Source organism: Podarcis melisellensis (genome assembly GCF_964234715.1).
Source record: "Podarcis melisellensis genome assembly, chromosome: 11".
NCBI classification, from domain to species: domain Eukaryota; kingdom Metazoa; phylum Chordata; class Lepidosauria; order Squamata; family Lacertidae; genus Podarcis; species Podarcis melisellensis.
This window is the reverse complement of record NC_138543.1, coordinates 46,098,838-46,119,080: the sequence shown is the minus strand read 5'-3', so window position 1 is coordinate 46,119,080 and position 20,243 is coordinate 46,098,838. Positions and strand designations below refer to the sequence as shown.

The window sequence follows — 20,243 nt, the reverse complement described above, 5'->3', positions numbered from 1 at the left end:
AAGAACCTTCTCGTCAAGATGGGATTCTGGGTGGTTCATTAATTTACATGCAATTGTTATATTTGCCTGGGAAGGGGTTTATGAGATAATCAGCCTCATATTACCAACTTGCTTACATTTAATGAATGAATGAAGGGGTAATGTATGAAGAGTTTGCTGTCCTGACTGGCCTAGTTAAGTCACTCCCCCATACCTTGGGAGGAAAAGTTATCAAGGTTTATCAAGCTTTTTGTTCCCCCATCACTCTACCATGTGAACTCTGACATGTAAATTGGTCTGGGCTGGTTGCTGCAAGCTCAGACTGCATGGTTTTCTACAAACCCATCTTTGTGTTTCTATGCAAATATTTTAGAAACATTCATCACTTTTGAATCTATATTTTGTCTTTTCTTAATGCTATATGGGAAAGCACATGAATCTGACCTTTGAATAATTTGTAAGTACAGTCATACCTTGGGTTGCGTGTTTTTGGGTTACGGACTGTGCCGAACCCGGAAGTACCAGAACGGGTTACTTCTAGATTTCGGCACTTGCACATGCACAGAAGCGCTAAATCATGCTTTGCAGAAGTGCTGAACTGCATCACGCAAGTACGCAGACACAGTGCTGTGGGTTGCGAACATGCCTCCCACACAGATCACGTTCGCAACCCAAGGTTCCACTGTAAGCCATTTTTTACTTACCAAACGTGTGTTCTCTTTCTAAGCTAAGGAAAGAGAGGAGCTTTGGAAGCAACGTAGAAGGGGATATTTTAAAGGTCTAACAGTCTATAATTACATGCTTTACTTTGTTGCATATTTTATTTTTAAATCTTTGCTGGGGTTCTCACACCAAAGAGTTCTTGCCCCAAACCTGGATCTAGGCAACCAGGAATTTTCCTTTTTTATTACATGTCCCCCCTTTCCAACCAAGATTCAAAGCCCCAAATATCTGAAAGACTTGCCTCCCTCCCTATAGACCCTCTTGAGTGCTGAGATTGGCAGAGGGGGCCCACTTGGTACTTTCTCTGCCCTCAGAGGCTTGAGGGCTGGCAGCCCAGGAGAGGGCATTTTCTGTGGTGGCCCCTAAGATGTGGAACTCACTCCCCACAGAGGTGCATCTGGCACTTCATTATACTCCTTCCATCAAATGCTAAATCTGCACCTCTTTACCCTGCCTATTGACACTTGAGGTGCATTTTATAGATCCCACCTTATACTTATTTCATAAAATTTATTCACCACGTAAAGTGGCTTACAAAAAAACAATAAAATCAATTAAAAATCACAACCATATTTAGCAGCCTACAAAAGTTAGTTATTATCAGTTATAAGAAAAGTTTAAAGCAATTTCATCAGTATACCTTTTGCATTATTTTCCGTGCCCGTTTCAGCTGCACAATATACCACTGAGCAGCAGGGAAAGAACAGTGTGCTGCCCGAAAAAGGAGAAGAATTCGCTGAACAACTCCAGACACCTTCTGCCGACAAACTCTCTCCATTCTTAATGCTAAATCAATGTGTTCTTCCTAAATATTGCAAAATTAAAAGGGGATAAAGGGTATGGCAATGAACAATGAAAATGAGTGCAATGCAGATTCTCCACTCAATTATCTCCACCCTAACCCTTTTTCTATATTTATGGCTGGAATTCTAAGAAAAGCTTAATGGGCTCCCCCAAAAATACACCCCCCCAAAAGCAGGATGGATTCAAAATCCGAAAGCAAAAGAAACAGTGGGTCAAGTGTAGACAAAATAGAAGAAACAATCAAATGGCTTCCAAATATACTTACTTCACCAGGAAATGATGGTTGAGGACAATATAAGGGTGGTGCAGGAAGATATAAGCCATCAGGCACCAAACCACAAAACTTTCTGCTCAGGTCCTTGGCAGAGTCCACCAAAAGTTGAAATGTCTCTGACAGTATGTCTGTTTCTGCCATAACAGCTGCTTTCAGTATTTCTTCTATTGAACTAAAAATTACATTTACATCTTCCTCTTCAATAGGATCTAAAGACAGACAGTAGAGGAAGTAATAAAGCAAATGCATTAATAATGCTTCCAATCAATGCTGAATAGCACTGGGGGGAAGAGTGCTCTATGGGACCCTAAAATATAACCACCAGGGGCTCAAAGAGCAGTTTGCTAATACTAATCTCTGGACATGACTTTGCAAGTAGGATGAAAACCAAGGTGACACAATGCCCCAAATGTTCCAGCAGGATACTGTGGTTAATGGTATCAAAAGCTCAGGTAGAAGAGACAGTCACACTCCTCCTGTCTCATCTCTCTCCTGATGAAGGTAATTCCTCAGGGCAACCAATGATGATTCAGTCCAAAATCTGAGCCTGAACCCAGAATTAAATGGATCTATTCTAGACAATTTGCTTCCTCCAGAAACATCTGTAGATAGATGCTCTGCCATGACCCTCTCCACCACCTTATTCCAAAATGGAGTGTTAGCATGTTGTTGACAGCTGCTGCATTCCATTGTGTCCAGTGCTGGCTTTTCAATGAGTGGACAGAGTATTGCTTCTTTCAAGACTGTGGGCACCATGCCATCAATATACTGCTATCTTACAAAGTTCTATACGCATGCATGAGGCAATCTCTGAGTATGTGCATGGTACTCTTGTTTGCACACAGATTTACCAAATTGCAACCTATTGAGGTGAAAAAACTTTACAAGTAGAGGCTACTTCATATAATTGTTTTGGGTAGGCTAGAGCCTTTCTTCCATACAGCTATGTGAGTCCCACATGAAGACTGTCCAAACACAGATCTCCCATCTAAATGAGAATTGAATCATAGTTCATATAAAAAATACAGAAGAGTGTAAAGGAATAACATGGACATGCAGAAACTCTGAAGAGATAATTAAACAAATGGCATTCACATTAGCATGTCTGGCCTAGCATCTCTGGTCATTCCCTGATCATGGAAAAGGGTGGATAACTGCATGAAATCATACCATTTCCACAAATGTGTTAAAAAACAACTTCAAGAAAATGAACTCAGATGTATAAATTGCACACCTGTGAACTGTTTGCATTTGGGGTCTCCTTCATTTGATGTTTCACTGTTGATTGGCTTGCCCAAAAAAGATTGTAATTTTTCTTGAAAGATTTGTGTTGGAGTCAAGTGTAATGGCATGCAGAATTCTACTTTTTGTGACCTGAGAGTAAATCAAGAAAAAGAGTTTAGCTTGTCTCTAACTGTTGCTCTCTGAATGACTTCTGTGCAGTTATATATGGGATCTATGGAAGTACAGTGACAATTCAAAAAGTATGACAGGCACAGAGAACATCTGTATTGTGTAATGATCTGACACAGATACTTCATAATTGGTGACCAGAAGGCTAACGATTGCTTTGCTCAACTGATGTTACAATAAGGTTACCAGACATCCCCATTTCCTGGGGACAGTCCTCGGATTTACAAATGAGTCCCCATACAAAATCCATTGAAGTTGAGATGTGTCCCCGGATTCATTGAAAAAAATCTGGTAACCTTATGTTACAATTACTGCAGCTATCATGTTACAATTACTGCAGCTATCAGCTAGATGCACCACCACTGGAATTATAGAATGGAAGACACCACTGTCATTATCAAGCTATGTTTATATGGCACTCCTGGGAACTTGCCTTTCAGTTAATAGATGTAAATTATCTGTCCTAATCATTCCACCAGCCAATAATACTTAACTCCTTGCAGAGCCCTCCTTATCTCTATGTGAAAGAATCAGGTTGAGGGCAGGAATCAAAGGAGTAAAGAGCATATCTTTTTCCAAACTACTATTGTTCAAATCACCAACACAAGACAATGACATCTTTTTTCTTTTACAAAAACAGGAATAATAAAAGATAGATATAAAGGCATTCAGTTAATTTTATTGTAAATAGTAGATTTTATATGTCCATAAACAAAATAACACTGCAGCATGCAGTTCTGTAATTTATACACACACAACTTACATTGGGAAGCCACTGCTACTTTGACAATACAGTTGATAAGCCACCCCAACTGAAACAGCCATTTTCCAGTCTCCAAGTTTATGTGCTAGCCACACAGCTTCCGGAATTAGTCCACCAACAAGCAACAAATCAAGAGCATATTCAACTGTCCAGACGCATGAGAGACCATGGTCCCTAACTGCACTGGTGACTATGGAGTGCTGCAGTGGAACAATACGAAGACACCTGTCTAAGATACAAAGGAAGTTTATTAGTTAGCTATGTTTGCTTTGTTGTTAACTGCTTCCTGTATGATTTCCAAAGGAGTTCTACACATCTTTAAGTGGAAAATCCCCTGAGTTCCAATTGAATTACTCGCAAATAAGTGTGAATTACAGTCTTCATAATGCAATGTATCATTCGGACCATGCTTTTTGTGGGAATTACCATGACTCTTGATTTTTGCTGTTCTTCCCTTTCCCCACTTATTTTTAATTGTTTGTGCTAGAACAGAAATGTGAATGCACCTCAAAAACTCATAATGAGAAATGCATTCATAAAGGAAAGTCAATCTTCACTCAAAAAATTACACAAGATAAGAGAAGGAATGATTATCACTCCAATATGTGTGTGTGGGGGGGGGGAGGTTAGAGTTTTTATAAGATGAGCCTGAGACAAGAGACTCTAAACTAATATAAAAATGGCAGATATGAAGTTTTGAGGAAAACTCTTCTCCCACTAACATCAATGGAGCTTAGAAATCCTAACTCTGTCTGGATGATAGTAAACCAGAACATGTGACAGCATTAACAGAATACCTTGTCTGATATGAAGCGGGGGTAAAACATCAACATTATGTGGAGGAAGCACATAAAGTGGTTCATTAGTGAAGTAAGCTGCCATGAATCGTGCCAGAGACCGAACCACTGCTAATATAGCTTCAGTATGAACATCTGTTATCATCTGCTCAGCACCTAAAAAGAGTTTAAAGAGTCTTATATAAACAAAGTATCTGCTATAGAAATAAAAGGATATAACTGATAAATTCAAGCCTATCAACCCTCATTGCTACTGAAGGCAAAGGTACATTACATATTGTGCTGAAATAATTCTTTGATCTTTCCAAAATAAAACCCTAGAAGCCTCTTTTGTACATCAACTTTGCCTTCCTGCATGATGACAACTCATACGTAAGCTTCACTCTGTAGAATTCCTTTAGTAAGAATTCAATGACAATAAAACTTGATTAACTGTGCAATCTTACATATATTTACTGAGGTACAAGTCCCACTAAGTCCAACAGGACTTACTTTTAAAAAAGTGTATATATGATTACAATGTTATACTTGATTACACCAAACTATAGTTACTAAATCACAGCCAGATATTAAGCTTGAAGGACAATATCTCATTCAAACTAATGGGACTTTTAAATCTGACCTTTTAACCAGCTTGCTAACTATAAAAGACAGCTGTTTGTCACCATACCTCTACAATTCTGAGGGAAAAATATATTTAAAATAGATAAAGGGTTCTTAAAGGGACTTTTAAAAATTAAGCAACTAACAGATGCTTAGTCAAGTCTTAAATAAAAATTCTATAATCACTATAAAACAACAAAAATACCACTCTATTGCAATAATGTTACAGCTTTAAATAATGGGATAAAATGACAAATTTTGTTACACATCATTCATTTAACTATACTAGGATATTCCACATTCACATACCTGACACATCATCCCTTTCAGATATTTGAGTTCGTTTTAGAAGCTCGCTCACTAGATGATCGCACAGACCCTGAGCCTCATTTACATTGTAGTGATATAGATGGCAATATAATATAGCAAGATAATATCGAGTTTGAAGAAAAGGTATTCTCTTGCCTCCTGTATTAAAAAGCGAAATAATTATCCAGTTAAAAATATAAACCCTGGAGATGTAATGAAAAATAAACCCAACCTATATGAGTGTACTAAGCTCTCCTCACCCACCCACAGATGTACTATCACATACAGAAGGAACAAATAAGGTGAATAGGATTATACAGGACCAAAACCAACTCCATTGAATTTTTTTTCATGGTTACTGTTAACAGTAATTCAAACAGGAATGGGTCCATATTGTTTGAATAATGCTCTTCAACTCCAGTACTTCAAAAGACACAAAGCAAAGAGAAGTTGAACAGGTGAAGGTTCTCTAGTTACTGTGACAGAAGAAATGCAACTGTCAAACCTAACATTTGCTTTAATTTATTGCATTTATATCCCAGCCTTCCTCCAAGAAGCTCAGAACGCTGTATGTGGGATCCCTCTACAAACAACAACTCTGTAACGAATGCTAAGGTGATAAGCAGTGATTGGCACAACATCACATATGAAGCTTTGTAGTTGAGTGGACATTTGAATATGAATCTTCCCAGTTTTACTCTTAATACTGTAAAGCAGGGTTGCCATTTTTCAAAAAGTTAAAACTCAGATACAAATGTTGTTGAGCTTCTCTTGCAAAATCTATAACAACAACAATGAAGTTATTGCGCTATTTTGCAGGAAATTCGCCAAAATCTAGACTTCCGACATTGGTTGCCATATATCCGGATTTCTCCAGATATTTCAGTGATTTCTGCCCAGACACTGCTTCTGACTGCAGTATTCCAGTGAGAATAAGCTTAGAGTTTCTTATTACCTTACCTTTTCCTTTTATTTCTTGAAGAGCTCTCTCCCATGCCTCCACTGATTCTTTATAAGACCCTATTAGAAATTGCTCCTCACCTAAATAAATAAATAAATAAATTTCAGCCAATATTCAATACATTTCTTAACATATAATAAAAGGGTAAGGCTGTTGTCACACAGCAGTTCACTTGACTGCTAAGGGATGCTGCTGCTAACTAATGTGATGTCGGACTACTGAGAGCTGCTGGACCATGACAGCAGCATTGGAGACTGTCTTGCCTTAAGGTGGAAGAGAGACAGAATCAAGCGGACAAGCAATCCAGGGAGGAATATTCAGGATAGTCTAGGGCAGCTCCCAAGCAACTATCCTACTCTGTTGCTGTCCACCTCACAGTGATGACAGCATTTCGGCCTCAGCACTGGAGTGTGTGGGTGAAAGAGAAGAGAGAAATGGATGTAGCATGAAGGCCCCAGTGAAATGCAGAGGAACTCTTCCTAGGAAGCTGGAGGGGAGGGGAGAGTGGTCTGCAGAGCTCTAAAGGGAGTAGGTGGGTTTGGCAAGATCCAAGAGGGTGGAGGATTTGGATACATAAAAAGCATCATAAAACTGCCACAATGTTCAATGCTACCCTCAGCTGCAAGCTGTAAAACATATTATTTTAAGCACAGGATATTTTTGGAGAAAGGAAACAAATTTTAAATTGTCAGGTTTCTAGACCAGAAATTTTGTTATTTATTAATTAGAAATGTTTCTAATTACTCAGGTTTATTAGTTAATTAGAAATGTTTGGGACAATGTCCCTACAAAGCGGTTTCTAGCAACAGGGAAAATAATTACAATAAAAGGTGTAAACTACAAATAAAAGCTAAAGAAAAAGTAAAATACAATCTTTACTAAGAGTCATCTTATTTGCCCTTATTGAAATCAGAACTGCCTCCAGAAATCAGTTCAGGGATTACACAACCTCGCCAGGATTAGTTCACTCAAACATATCACAGTGGTGTGTCATTTGCATAATAACAACAGCTTGGCACAAACACCAGATGACCTTTCCAAGCAGTTTTATGCAGATGTTAAAATGTATAAGGAGCAAGCTAAAAAAACAACCCTGCAGCCAAGGGTTAGTCTCCCAGCCCCACCTTCTGGACATGCTCCCCCAGAAGGGATCAGGGCACTGTAACATCCTTGCCGCAATTCCTACTCTGGCAAAGCAACTCATAAGCATACAATAGTCAATGGTATTGAAAATCATTGGTTCCAGGAGAACCAACAAGGCCACATTAGGGTGATGGAGGCAGCTGCAAACTGAGCTGAAATAGAATGAAGAATTCAGTATAATGCCACACTCTCTGGACTTGAGATGCCACCACCTTTTCAAGTACCTTGCTAAGAAACTTGATACTGGATAATAGCTATTAATCTCAGTAAAATCTAAATTGCTTTCTTTAAGAGAAGTAAAATTATTGCCACTTCAAAGCAGTATGGACATCTTTACCCAACCAGGATAAACCATCTGAAGGTTCAAAATGGAACATCACTTCCATTATGTATCACAACAACGTAGTGCTTCCCAACTATTGGCTAAGCAAACTCTAAATGCTAATTTAACTGACATACTAAAACATGTGCAATTACAAAATTAATAAAATACGGAGCTGACTTTTTGTCCCACTCATTATTATTGCAGAAGAATAGTATCAAAATTAAGTTGAAGCTCAGGAAATTGTTCACTGTTACAAAAATCAACTGATCACAGTATTCTGCACGATACTAACCAATCACAGAGTTGAGTTTCAGTATTTGTTCTAATCTTTCTCCTGAAGACTGTAAAATTGCCTGTGTATGACTTGCCAGTGCTTCAACGGTTGGTCCTTCACATGTAATTTGTATTTCAGTTACTGGCTTGCTTGACTTATGTGCTTTTCTCCTTAACTGTGTCCAGTACCAAAGGACATGCTTATATAACAGTTGCCACATTACAATTACCCTGAAGTTCAAAAAGAATCAAATATTTACAGTAAAAGTCAAATCAGAGAAAATTAGTGATGCTAATATGCTAGGAAATAATGCCTTAATACTTGCAGATTATGTTTTAAATCACTTATCAGTGAATTAAACTAGTAAATCAGTTTATTAACCCTATCAGATACTTCAGTGCATTATCACAATTTTAATGGTGTCCTACTTTTATTTACCTTCTGTTAAATTTATTATTAGTTGTGGTGAAAAAAATAACTCCCAAGTTTTCCCTGCTAAATATACTGTACATAAATTTACTATGATCAAGATAGATAAAAGTTAAAAAAACAACTTATTAACTCAACAACACTAAACTTCTATAGAATGTGGATTTCTGAGGTGTTAATGTTTATGTAAAGGACACAGAAAAAGTCTACTTAAACATTAATTACATTGTATCTGCAACATTTTTCCTTAGCCATAAAGTAATCTCTTATAAGATTGGATACCACTGACAACTGTAGCCCATTTAACTAAAAGCCAGATAAGGAAGCTATTATCCAAGTAATAATTAACAATGGCATATGTATGGTGGGTGCAACTTTTTGAATTTTTGCGTTGACCATCTAGGTCTAAGTAAGAACTTTTAAGATCCTATAAAAAACTCCTCTCCCATCCCTTAGAAATCCAGCAAAGTCTAATATCACACAACGTCACAAAAAAGCTTTAGAACTATCCCTCTTAGAATGGCAGTCAATGACTAGCACATACTGTATGCGATATCTTTAATTTGATTGGGTGTTTTATTTTAATTGCAATAGCTACCCAAGACCCTGGAAAGGAGTAGGAAAGAAACTGAATAAACAAAGGCAATAACATATTTTGCAACTCCCATTTTATGCAACACAGCACAATGGTTGGGATCCAAAGAACCATGGAACTAATTCTGAGCCCAATAAAGGATGAACATAGATTCTTTTGAGCAGCAGCTTTGAATGAGATGAGGGGAGAGTTATAACACAGCATGAAGACCAATTGTTAAAAAAAATATGTTATATTTGATTGGTACATGTAAACCACACCTAAAATACCTTACCTTTTAAAAAAAAATCTGGCCATTGCAGTCTTCTTATTTTGTTCAGAATTCAAGTAAGCCAATAATGTCTATTTCTTTCATTCAAGACAAATTTTTAAAAATATATAAATACAATTACAAATTATAAAAATAAGTTTTCAAACAGATAATAAATACCTCTTTTCTGAATTACTGGACAGGTTTACAACTGGAGGAGAGAGCTTCAGTATGTAATTCAATGCACAGAAATGTTGGTGGCTGCTCCAATCTATAGCTTGAAACACAGACACAATTATGGAATCAAACTCCACCTGATTATTAACATCCGGGGCTGCTGGAAGTATCTCATACTGAGGTGCGTTCTTGCCATTTAAAAAATGAGTAACCATCTTCAGCAGAGAGAAGCCTCCCAAAAGATTATTGGAGAACAGTTGGTTTTGTTGTTCCACAAGCATCAGCTTTAGGGTTTGCAATGTGAGCTTCATCAAATGTCCCAGAATTTGTCTATGCTTACCATCCCAACTTAGAAGAGACAAAAATTGCTGGAAACATTTTAACACTGACTGTATCCAGGTACAATTCCGGACAGGGTGATCTAAATGTGCAACATTAAGTTTTGCATACTGGAGAATGTTAAAAAAGTATATAATGCAACGTATGGTACAATTTAACAAAGTGTCTCTTTCTTGCATGTTTCTCGAAATCCCTACTCTCCAAGCTGCAATTAGATTTTTTTGGATATGGTTCAGTTCCAAAGCTGTGTCATCTTCTTCTCCTGTTGCATCCATTGCGTGAATGGTGTCAAACATGGATGCAAATTCCAACTGGCCTTCATCAGTTACAAAAGTATCTCCTTTTTGGCTTCCCAAAATAAAGGAATGACTCTGAAACAACTTGTCACAATCTGATTCTTCTTCATAATCCTAAATTGAAGATAACATTACTCATTATCTGATACATGTGAATTTTATCACACATTTATATAAAGAAGAACCCCACATAATTGTTCTGGGAACTGTTTCACAGGTACTAGTTGTGCAATAAATATGTGGAGCTGTGTCACTCAATGTAAAAATTAACGTATAATCCAGGCTATTGTTATGGTGCCTTTTGACATGTATTGTATAGAGATGGATGAGGATCCATAGATTTTTCCCAATGCAAACTAAACCTTAACAGCTAGGCTGCAGATACATGTCAAACCAAACTCAAAACAACTGCAATCATTTCACCAGAACAAAGCAATCCCAGTGTCTGGGGCACATACAGTTCCACATTACAAACTTTGCCATGGAATGGGGAACTGTTTGCACCCTAGCCATTAGTATTTGCTTTGTGAACATATAAGGGATTCATGGTTGCATCTCACAGTAGTTCTACTTAGAGTAGACCAATTAAAATTAATGGACATGACAGATCTATTAATTTCAATGGGTCTAATCCTGAGCATAATTCAGATGGCTACAATAGCTATTATTCCATAATACCCATCAATTAACAAGATAAATCAATTATATTAGATGGAGGCTGATAACTCAAAATGAGGTGAAGGGTAGGTTTCTTGTCTTGTTGGTGATGTGAAGTATATAATGGTTTGACATGCATTCAAGAAAATGAAGGGCATATTTGTACTTAGAACAAAAGTGAAATTGCCATCACAAGCAAAGCTAGGAGTCCCAAGTCATAAATTGGCTTATAAGCACATATATGGAGGAAGTGGGAACCTTATTTTATTATTATAGGTATCATATCAGGATTTATTTATTTTTAAAGATGTCTTCCATGCAACAGAGCTGACATCTATGCAGATCAGAAGAACAAATATGTGTGTTATATACTATTATTCTAATTCATGTTGCATTATATCAAGAAACTAGCATCAAAGGAAACTTGAATACCTGCAAGTGTGTTACTTCTCCATTTAGCTCTACTGTTTCCTCCTCTTCTTGCAGAAATTTTGGAATGGTAGAGAAAGCAGAGCTCTGACTTTGATTGTGTTGTAACAGTTTAGCTTTTAAGGAGGACAGTGATTGCAATGGCAGCCTTTTCTCCTTGGACTGTGGGAAACAATGTGTTAGTTTTATTATCCTATTTTTATATTCTGAACATCTGAAAGATATTGATGAATGTGATGCTGAAGCTGACAGTGCAGATGGATCACAAAAAATATTTCAAGAGATGAAACTTTTAAAAGAACATGATTAAGATGGACTTGCTGGGCAGTAAAAACAGCCTAATCTATATTTAATATCTAAGATGTTTATAAATACAGACTGCAGTTTTATACACTTATAATTGGAAATTTTGTCTTATTTCTCAGTACATACACAGAGAATGATTTGACAGGATCAAGGAAGAGGAACTTGTTGGAAACATCTTAGCAAAATATCAGTAAATATATACAAGACTACCAGCAGATAAGCATGCAAAAACAGAAACTTTTAAAGACTTCAGATTATTATTGAGATTATATTTGTGTTTGTGTGTGTGGCGGCATTGATTTGCTTGGATGTCATTACCGAAAAACCCTTCTCGCTCTTACCAACCTTGCTTCTGATGTTATTTTGAGAAGGGCATTGGACAATGATCTTGGCAGATAGGCTGGCTAGTGTGAACGTTGTGGGTGCTTTATTCCACATAACACAATTGAAGAGATTCAAACACTTCATTCTGAACAGAAACCTAAAATTAACTTTCCTTCTCAACACTGAGTAGGCTAAAGCAATGTAAGTATTTAATCATGGAATAAGTGAATTGTCCTAATGTGACTAATTAATAATGTCTAGAACCAATTCCAGGCAAGAATCTAAGAACTATACTATTAAACCTATGTTGCAGTAGAAAACCAAATGAAACAATACCTTAGATTTAATCAAGCTGTGGTGCAGTTTTTCAAGCCTCTGGGCTGAATCAAGCAGCAAAGACCTCATATATGCCGAGGGTGAGAAACCATCATAAAATTTAAGAACGGTGATTATATACCCATCAGAGGCAATGAAGAAGGGTAAACTTGGATGTGATGCTACAGAAAATCTCTGCCTCATTAGATCCCCTTCAGAGGCTGATGAATCATTAGAATGATTCAGATCTTGCATCAAAGAGTTCTGTGATCTAACAGATAAAATACTAAATTATCAGAAAAGTAAAGTAAATGCAGTTCTGTAACACAAAAGACCCTGATGTTGGGGAAGATTAAGGGCACAAGGAGAATGGGACGACAGAGGATGAGATGGTTGGACAGTGTTCTTGAAGCTACCAACATGAGTCTGACCAAACTGCGGGAGGCAGTGGAAGACAGGAATGCCTGGTCCATGGGATTACAAAGAGTCGGACATGACTAAACAATGTAACACAAAATCCAGCTCAGATTAATATCTTCTCCTACACTAGCACAGCAGTTGCCAATCTGGTGTCCTTGAAATGTTTTGGGCTACAACCCTCATCAACTCCACTCAGTACAGTCATGCTTAAAAATACATAATTGATCCTAATAGTGGCTTAAATAATTTGTACTTACATGATGAAAATGTCATTTGTTCAGCAGGAAAAGCCATTATAAGAAATAGGAGAGAACTATGAATGAGAAACAAGATATTGAGAAGAAAGACACAGAAAAAGCAAAAGAATTATTTGAAAGGTGAAACATTTAAAAGAGAAGAAATGAACGAAAGAAAGATATGAGCAAATGAATTTAATAAACCACATTATGACTGTCTCACCTGTATGTTATTAGTGGATGTAGAGGAATAAATTCTGCTGGTCCAAATTCTACAGAGCAACCATATGTTACTAAAGTAAGCAATTCACCCAAACAAGTCATTAAGATCAGTGACCCACGTTTTAACATACAAGCCAAAAAAAGGCTATCATGAGTCCAGCTCATGTCAGAAATCCAATAGGATCTAGAACAAAAGAACAAATGTCACCTTCAGACATCAGTATCCAGCTATCCAAATATGATTCTGAAAATTCTGAAAAATACTATACTAACCTTATAAACTTTGACTGAATTTTGTGTTTCTTACTACCACAACCTTTAAGGCTACCAGAAACTGCAATTAAATTTGCTGTGCTCATAAACAAATTCTGAGTTGCCTGAATTAAAAAAAACAACAAAAAACGACAAAAGAAAGAATTGGTTAAACTGCATGCAAACCAAGCAACATAAAATATAATGATTAATTAACACTTCACAGCACATATATAGCTTTCATTAGAAACTTACTGGAATAATCTAACATATATAGCACATATAACTTCAATTGTTGAATGTGCTGATCTGAAGCACTGATGTACGGTAAATAACACAATACAAAAGTACTGCATACTCCTTCTCTAATTCCTTGTTTTTATTACTAGCCCCTTGCTGAAGTATGAAGGCAACCCAGAAGACTGATTTGCAGCATCACACTTAATATACTTTACAGTATTAACAAGATCACTTTTGCTTTATACTACTAATATTTGTACCTGTAAATCCTTCTGGTTGACACCTATTGCTAGAACAAGCCCATCATTTGAAAATGCAGTAAGCAAAGCACCTCTTGATTTTATTGGCTTACAATGGGTAGCCAAACTGGACAAAGAACATGTCCGCTGTGTCCAGTGTATCAGAAATGGAGAAGAGCTACATAAAACAAAAATGTATATAGATAAGAACATAAAAGGAAACATTATTTCTGGATGTCTGTAAGTTAAGTGGTTGGTTTCCCTGTAACACTAAAGCATAGATACATGACCTTGAACAGGCTTGAACAAAGCCTCTGTCCTCCTGTCTGGCCAGGAGAACTTTGGTAGAGTTTAGTTTAGCAGTATGCACCAACCACATGACTCAGCTCAAATCCTGATTCAGTGCTTTGGAAAACAGCACAGTTTAGCATGGACTATTTCATGCCCAATTTCGCTCGGGTATAAATCCCAGTTTGGAAAAACAAAAGAATCTTGTATCCCTGTTCCTTATTATGGGGAAATTTTAAAAACATCAACAACCTTTTTCAGCATAAGTTGCAATCCTACTGTACATTCAATCCCTGCACATATAAAAACGCCTTAATTAATGCAGAATTATTTTTATTGATTAAACTATCTACATGTTATTCAAATGATGTGGCAGCAAACATTGAAGTTTTAAAACCAAGTCTTAAAAACCTATATTAAAATTGAATTAATGATTTAATCTTACCAAGCAATCTTTAAACCGTTCTCTTGCCATATAATTTCCAAAAGTGTCAGCATTAAATGCTCCTGAGAATAAAATGCAAAACAACACAAGCAGCAGTCCCCCAGCATCTGCAATTGAATCAAAATAATGCTTAATAACTCTACTTGGATTTCTTAAATGACTCATATACAAGCCATAGTTTAAGGTCAAATCAGCTGAAAGCAATTAACATTTCACCACATGGTTTGTATAATTCGCATGGAGCAAGAGAATATATAAAACATAAGCTTTCACATCTTACACCTTGATGATTTAAGCAAAAATTACATTGAGATTTTGTGTTCATGCAGTATTATAGTGAGGTCTATTTTTTGTTATCTAGGCATAAATAGGATAGGGTATATTTACTATTGCCCTGTGCACAAATCATGAGGACACTTCTACTGCAGGCACATATGGTGAGGATCAAGATACCAGACACTGATTTGTCATAGACCATCCTTGTCCCACAGAAGCCTCAAAATTAAAAGCAAATGTTCACTTAAGGTGTTGTTGTTTAGTCGTTTAGTCGTGTCCGACTCTTCGTGATGCCATGGACCAGAGCATGCCAGGCACTTCTGTCTTCCACTGCCTCCCGCAGTTTACTTAAGGTAAACTTAAGGTAGCTAGTAACAAATGCACAGTGCCTTTTGGGATTGTGCACCACCAACTCAAGATGCCTTGTTAAGGGCTCAATCCAACCCAGGCCATGTGAAAATCTCACCTAAATCACCCTTATTTGCCTCATAATTCAGAAAGTACATAGAGCTGGTGAACTTCTACTTTCCACTACTTTTCCATAACAGAAAGGTCACTATGCATTTTACATACACAGCTTACTGAACCTATATAAATTAGACCGATTTTATTGTTTACCTCATTTTGGATGAAGTCAACACTCACTGACGTTTCTTTCTCTTCAACAGATGGTAATACAACTGACACGTCAGGAATAATTTGTGACCACTGTCCCATTACACAACCTTTAGATTGTGTACTTTTACATTCCTCACTTTCCCATAGAAAGATACTGGCAGTTGGCGTAGTGAGAAGAACCTTATTTCCATCACCAGAAACATATAGGTATAATCTCATTGAACAGTCTAGAAAATAATGTTGTGTTAATGCAGCATCTCATTCTTTACATGATCTATCCAAAAAACATTGACAGTTTGAATAGTTTTTGACATTAGCTACTGTGCTAACTTTTTATTGTATAAAAGTCAATGAACACAATACAAAGATTAAACCTAGGATATCATGTTTAGTACTTATAATAGCACAGAACAAAGAAAGCCTAGCATATTTCACTAAGAAGCAGTATAATCTTTTTACTGCCCTCAACATGATTATGATTACCTTCTAAAACAGGGGTATGGAACCTCTCAACCATGGGTCAATCTTGGCCTGCCAAAGGGTCCAAATAAGGCCCATTATGCCATTTCCCACCAAACACACCCATCAGACCATTGGCTGATGTCAGCTGATATGTGGGGTTCAATCCTGCTAGGTGCTGCATCCTCAGCACATTCCCTGGTATGAATGCCCTTGTTGGTGGAACTGCCCAACTATCAGTCACGTGACATCATGACAGCTGATCATTGATAGGTGGGTGGCCATGCCCACTAACCAAAGTTGGCCCATGAGCGACAGGGGTGATAAAGATCTGGCCCACTGGGCCAAAAAGCTTCTCTATCCCTGTTCTATAAAAAATACATTATATATGCTAAGGTTTAGCTTAACAAGTCATTTCTCTTTGAAATATAAACACTATTAAATAACTCAGAAAGTCATGAATAAAAGCAACATTTTCATTTTTAGTTGTTAAATGATAAGCAAAATTGTAATGTTTGATAAACCCTTTTTTAAAACAAAATAAATGGGGGAAAGGAAAATGTTAATCAAAATATTGAATATTCCTACCTTGTGCTGCTAAAACCACCTTTTTACATTCTTCGGCTGCCGAGACAGTTTTTATAGTGTCTTGGTCTTTGTTCCAAAGAAAGAGTTCTCCTGTTTTGAGTATTCCTGCCAACCAAGCTCCTGTTTGATTAAGGAGAATTTTGTTGTTCAAAGTGCAACATTTTAGACAAATAGTACTATTTCATGCATATTTACTCAGATGGGAGTAAACTAGGTTCAGTTAGCTTACTCCCAGGGAAACATGCATAAGACTACACTATTTCCCCCCCTTTGGTCCCAAGTCGTTACATAGTTTTAAATCAGAACTATATTGAGGGTAAGGTGGTAGCAGTGGAAACCCTTTACTTGTTTAATTATTTAAGATACTTAGATACTGCCCTCACAAAGTAGAGAGCCAGTACATTTTTAATTGTCAGAAACACAATTCATTTAAATAAATTCAAAAAATAAAATCATGCAACAACTTCTTAGTGCTAATACTTAACCATTTCTTGAAGTTGTTAAGACAACAACATTCTTCAGCAAGGGATGTAACTGGGGGATCTTCTTTGTCCTCCCCGAAAGCAGATTAATTTCATTTATACTTTTGTCATCTAAAAGAAAAACAGCCTCCTTTTCCTATTATAAAGAAAGAAAGCCTTTTATTCAGGTACCTACTTCCACATTTTTCCTGAAAACTAATACCTGAATAAGCACAACTACTGTATACAGTGGTACCTTGGGTTACGAACTTAATTCGTTCTGGAGGTCTGTTCTTAACCCGAAACCATTCTTAACCTCAAGCATGTTTCGCTAATGGGGCCTCCCACTGTTGCTGTGCCACCAGCGCACAATTTACATTCTTATCCTGGGGCAAAGTTTATAACCCGAGGTACTACTTCCGGGTTAGCGGAGCTTGTAACCCAAAGTGTTTGTAACCTGAGGTACTACTGTAATGCTAGAATTACAGAAACAGAAGCACAAAATTGTAAAAAAACCACACCATGCTTGCATTCCAATGCCTTATGTATACAGAACTTTCGCTCACGCTTACAAAAAGACAGTTCCCCACTGCTAAAAGGGTTTTTTGCATATCACAGAAAAGATGTAACATAGAAGTTCCTACATAGGAGGACTAAGAGAACACTGCAGCTACTTCCCCGAGTGGCTGAGGCTTGTTTGACAACAAAGAGAAACCATGTCATTAGTGTAATCAGCCCAGACCTCTACCAATAGAGATTCAGCGATCACCTTCTGCGACAATTTTTGAACACCTGCTGAAAACTCTTCTATTCCATCAGGCCTATGCAGGCAATTAAGAATTCATCCTTCCACAATGTTTATTGATACTTGTTTTTAACTTTTTAACTTTTAAATTGTTTTTAACTTTTTACACTTTTATTGTATGGTTTTTATCTTTTTAATGTTGTAAACTGCATTGATGTATTTTTATAATTTAGCTGTATACTATTTTGTATAAATAGGTGAATAAAGGAATGGACAGTGTCTTTTAACATATGGAAACAAATCATATGAAAACTAACAGAATTCCTACACATTTTTTTATTTATTTCATATGTAAAGAATTTAAATCCTGTGAAACAAAGTGGCAGTTGCAGACATAACCATAATATGCCCCTGTATTTCCTAACAAATCTGTATTTTTATTACTGGTCTCTAAAGGATGAGTTCTTTGCAATATAACCAAACACAGAAATCTAATCAAGCACTTTTAAGTACTATTCACTTCAGCCAGGAGGCTGAATTCTAGAGGTGTTGTGCCCCTACTGTATCATAGAAAAATAGCAGATGATTGTTTACCTGTCCCAGCCAAGTGATTTGAGGCCATGGCTTCCTTTGTTTGATACATGTAGAAGTTAGAACTTCCAGTTTAATTTCCATGATTATTAAAAGGTAGTATAGCCATTAAACTTTTCAAAAAGGGAATGTCGTTTTACATGACTGTAAAAAAAAAAAGCACAGAACTATAGAGACATTCAAATTTATAGAACAACTTCTATCACATTAATGTACACCATTGTAAAAAGAATGTAAGAGAAACTGTTGGATCAGACCAAAGGCCTATGTAGTGTAGCATCTTGTCTCCTGCTGTTGTTCTCCAATGACTGCATACTGCCTCTAATCCTGGAAGCAGCATATGGTCATAATGACTAATAACCTTTATCCACCATCAATTAGTCTAATCCTTAAAGCAAAATTGGTGGCAGTCACTACATCTTATGCTAGTGAAGGGTGAAATTTAACTATGATTTGCCGCTGTGTTAAAAAGCATTTCACACCCTGGGGTTCGAACACTGAGAAAAGGATACTTGATAAACCTTTATCATGTCCCACCCTTGCTCATCTCCTCCCCCCTAACTTTTCCTCATAAGGAAATTGCTCTAGCCCTGATTATTTTGATGTTATTTTCGGGGACAGGGGCATTTGCTGTTATCAAGCGCAGTCTGTCTACTTTCAAGTAGGGGGTTGGGGAGTGTGGGCAAAAACAAAACAAAGAGCGGTTAAGAGGGACCACAAAACCCATAACTGGATCGGGAAGCAGGATAAGCATCCCTTCCCTACACAGGTGAGGTTGGTACTTCTGTCAGCAATGAACCTTTCCCAGCTCCGCGATATCCCTTCTGAGAGACAGCAACAGATTTATTATACACTGTATTCCAAGTGCGATCAGCATTATCAGTATTTATTAAATTTATATGCCACCCTTCACCTGAGGATCCCAGGGCGGTTTCCAGCATCCAGACACAGAAATACATAACAATAAAGCAATGATCCACCAGGTCACAGATTGTTTAGTTAGAATAACTGCACCATTAGAGATTTTATACAATATACAAAGCTGCCGACCAGCTTTGCCTGCCGCCCCCCCCACCCATATAAAGGAAGCTTTGCCTGCCTCCCTCACTCAACCTTGGGCATGTAGGTTCCGTCCACCCCCGGCTGGAGAAGGGATAAGCGCATTTTTGTGGGAAATAGAGAGGTCGAGTAGGGTCGGTGGGGGGAGAGAGCTCTTCCCTAGCCGCCTCCTTTCCCTCATAGCGGGCGCCGCCTTCGCGGACCCACCGTGCGCGTCGTCGTCTCGTCACCGCCTCCCTCTCCCCCTCAGCACCAACGGTTATCCTGCCTCGCGGCTCCCAACTGCCTCCCGAGCGTCCAACCGCTGGGGTGGGGGAGGAGCTGAGCGACTGAATGCGCATGCGTCGCTCGGCGACCGTTGAAACGGGAGTCAAGAGTCGGCGGTTAACGGGCGGAGATTGGAGGCTGCGCCGCCCCGTCTTTTATATCGTTTCGGTCGTCGCTTTCTAGCCCCCTGCGCTGGACTCGCAGGGATTGCAGATTCCAGACGCGCCTCCTCTCCAAAAAGGCTTTGTGGCACCTTAAAAAGCTGGGTTAGGATGCTAGTAGTTTCTCAGACGCCGTTGAACTACAACTCCCATCATCCTTGCTGCGCGCAGGGCTTGATGGGAGCTGGAGT

The 20,243-nt window shown here is 37.8% G+C and overlaps 1 protein-coding gene across 7 annotated transcripts in view; it reads right to left on the bottom strand.

Annotated features, from left to right (window-relative positions):
* The window catches only part of CPLANE1 (ciliogenesis and planar polarity effector complex subunit 1), a 49,720-nt gene extending 29,780 nt beyond the window's left edge, over positions 1-19,940 (bottom strand). For 6 of the 7 annotated variants that reach the window (XM_081929504.1, XM_081929506.1, XM_081929508.1 and 3 more), the window contains exons 1-20: positions 19,832-19,939; positions 18,569-18,709; positions 17,254-17,386; positions 16,769-16,888; positions 15,722-15,948; positions 14,828-14,934; positions 14,116-14,272; positions 13,637-13,740; positions 13,365-13,547; positions 12,507-12,756; positions 11,544-11,702; positions 9,823-10,568; positions 8,387-8,598; positions 6,626-6,706; positions 5,666-5,824; positions 4,754-4,909; positions 3,957-4,185; positions 3,015-3,154; positions 1,772-1,989; positions 1,343-1,507 (exon numbers count right to left, since the gene is read on the bottom strand). In XM_081929504.1, coding sequence (XP_081785630.1) covers positions 1,343-1,507; positions 1,772-1,989; positions 3,015-3,154; positions 3,957-4,185; positions 4,754-4,909; positions 5,666-5,824; positions 6,626-6,706; positions 8,387-8,598; positions 9,823-10,568; positions 11,544-11,702; positions 12,507-12,756; positions 13,365-13,547; positions 13,637-13,740; positions 14,116-14,272; positions 14,828-14,934; positions 15,722-15,948; positions 16,769-16,888; positions 17,254-17,386; positions 18,569-18,649 — 3,627 coding nt within the window. In that variant the 5' untranslated portion in view covers positions 18,650-18,709; positions 19,832-19,939. Of the gene's footprint in view, positions 1-1,342; positions 1,508-1,771; positions 1,990-3,014; positions 3,155-3,956; positions 4,186-4,753; positions 4,910-5,665; positions 5,825-6,625; positions 6,707-8,386; positions 8,599-9,822; positions 10,569-11,543; positions 11,703-12,506; positions 12,757-13,364; positions 13,548-13,636; positions 13,741-14,115; positions 14,273-14,827; positions 14,935-15,721; positions 15,949-16,768; positions 16,889-17,253; positions 17,387-18,568; positions 18,710-19,831 lie in introns of all 7 variants that reach the window. The other variant, XM_081929509.1, reaches the window with a different exon arrangement.
* Between the last annotated feature and the right edge of the window lie 303 nt (positions 19,941-20,243).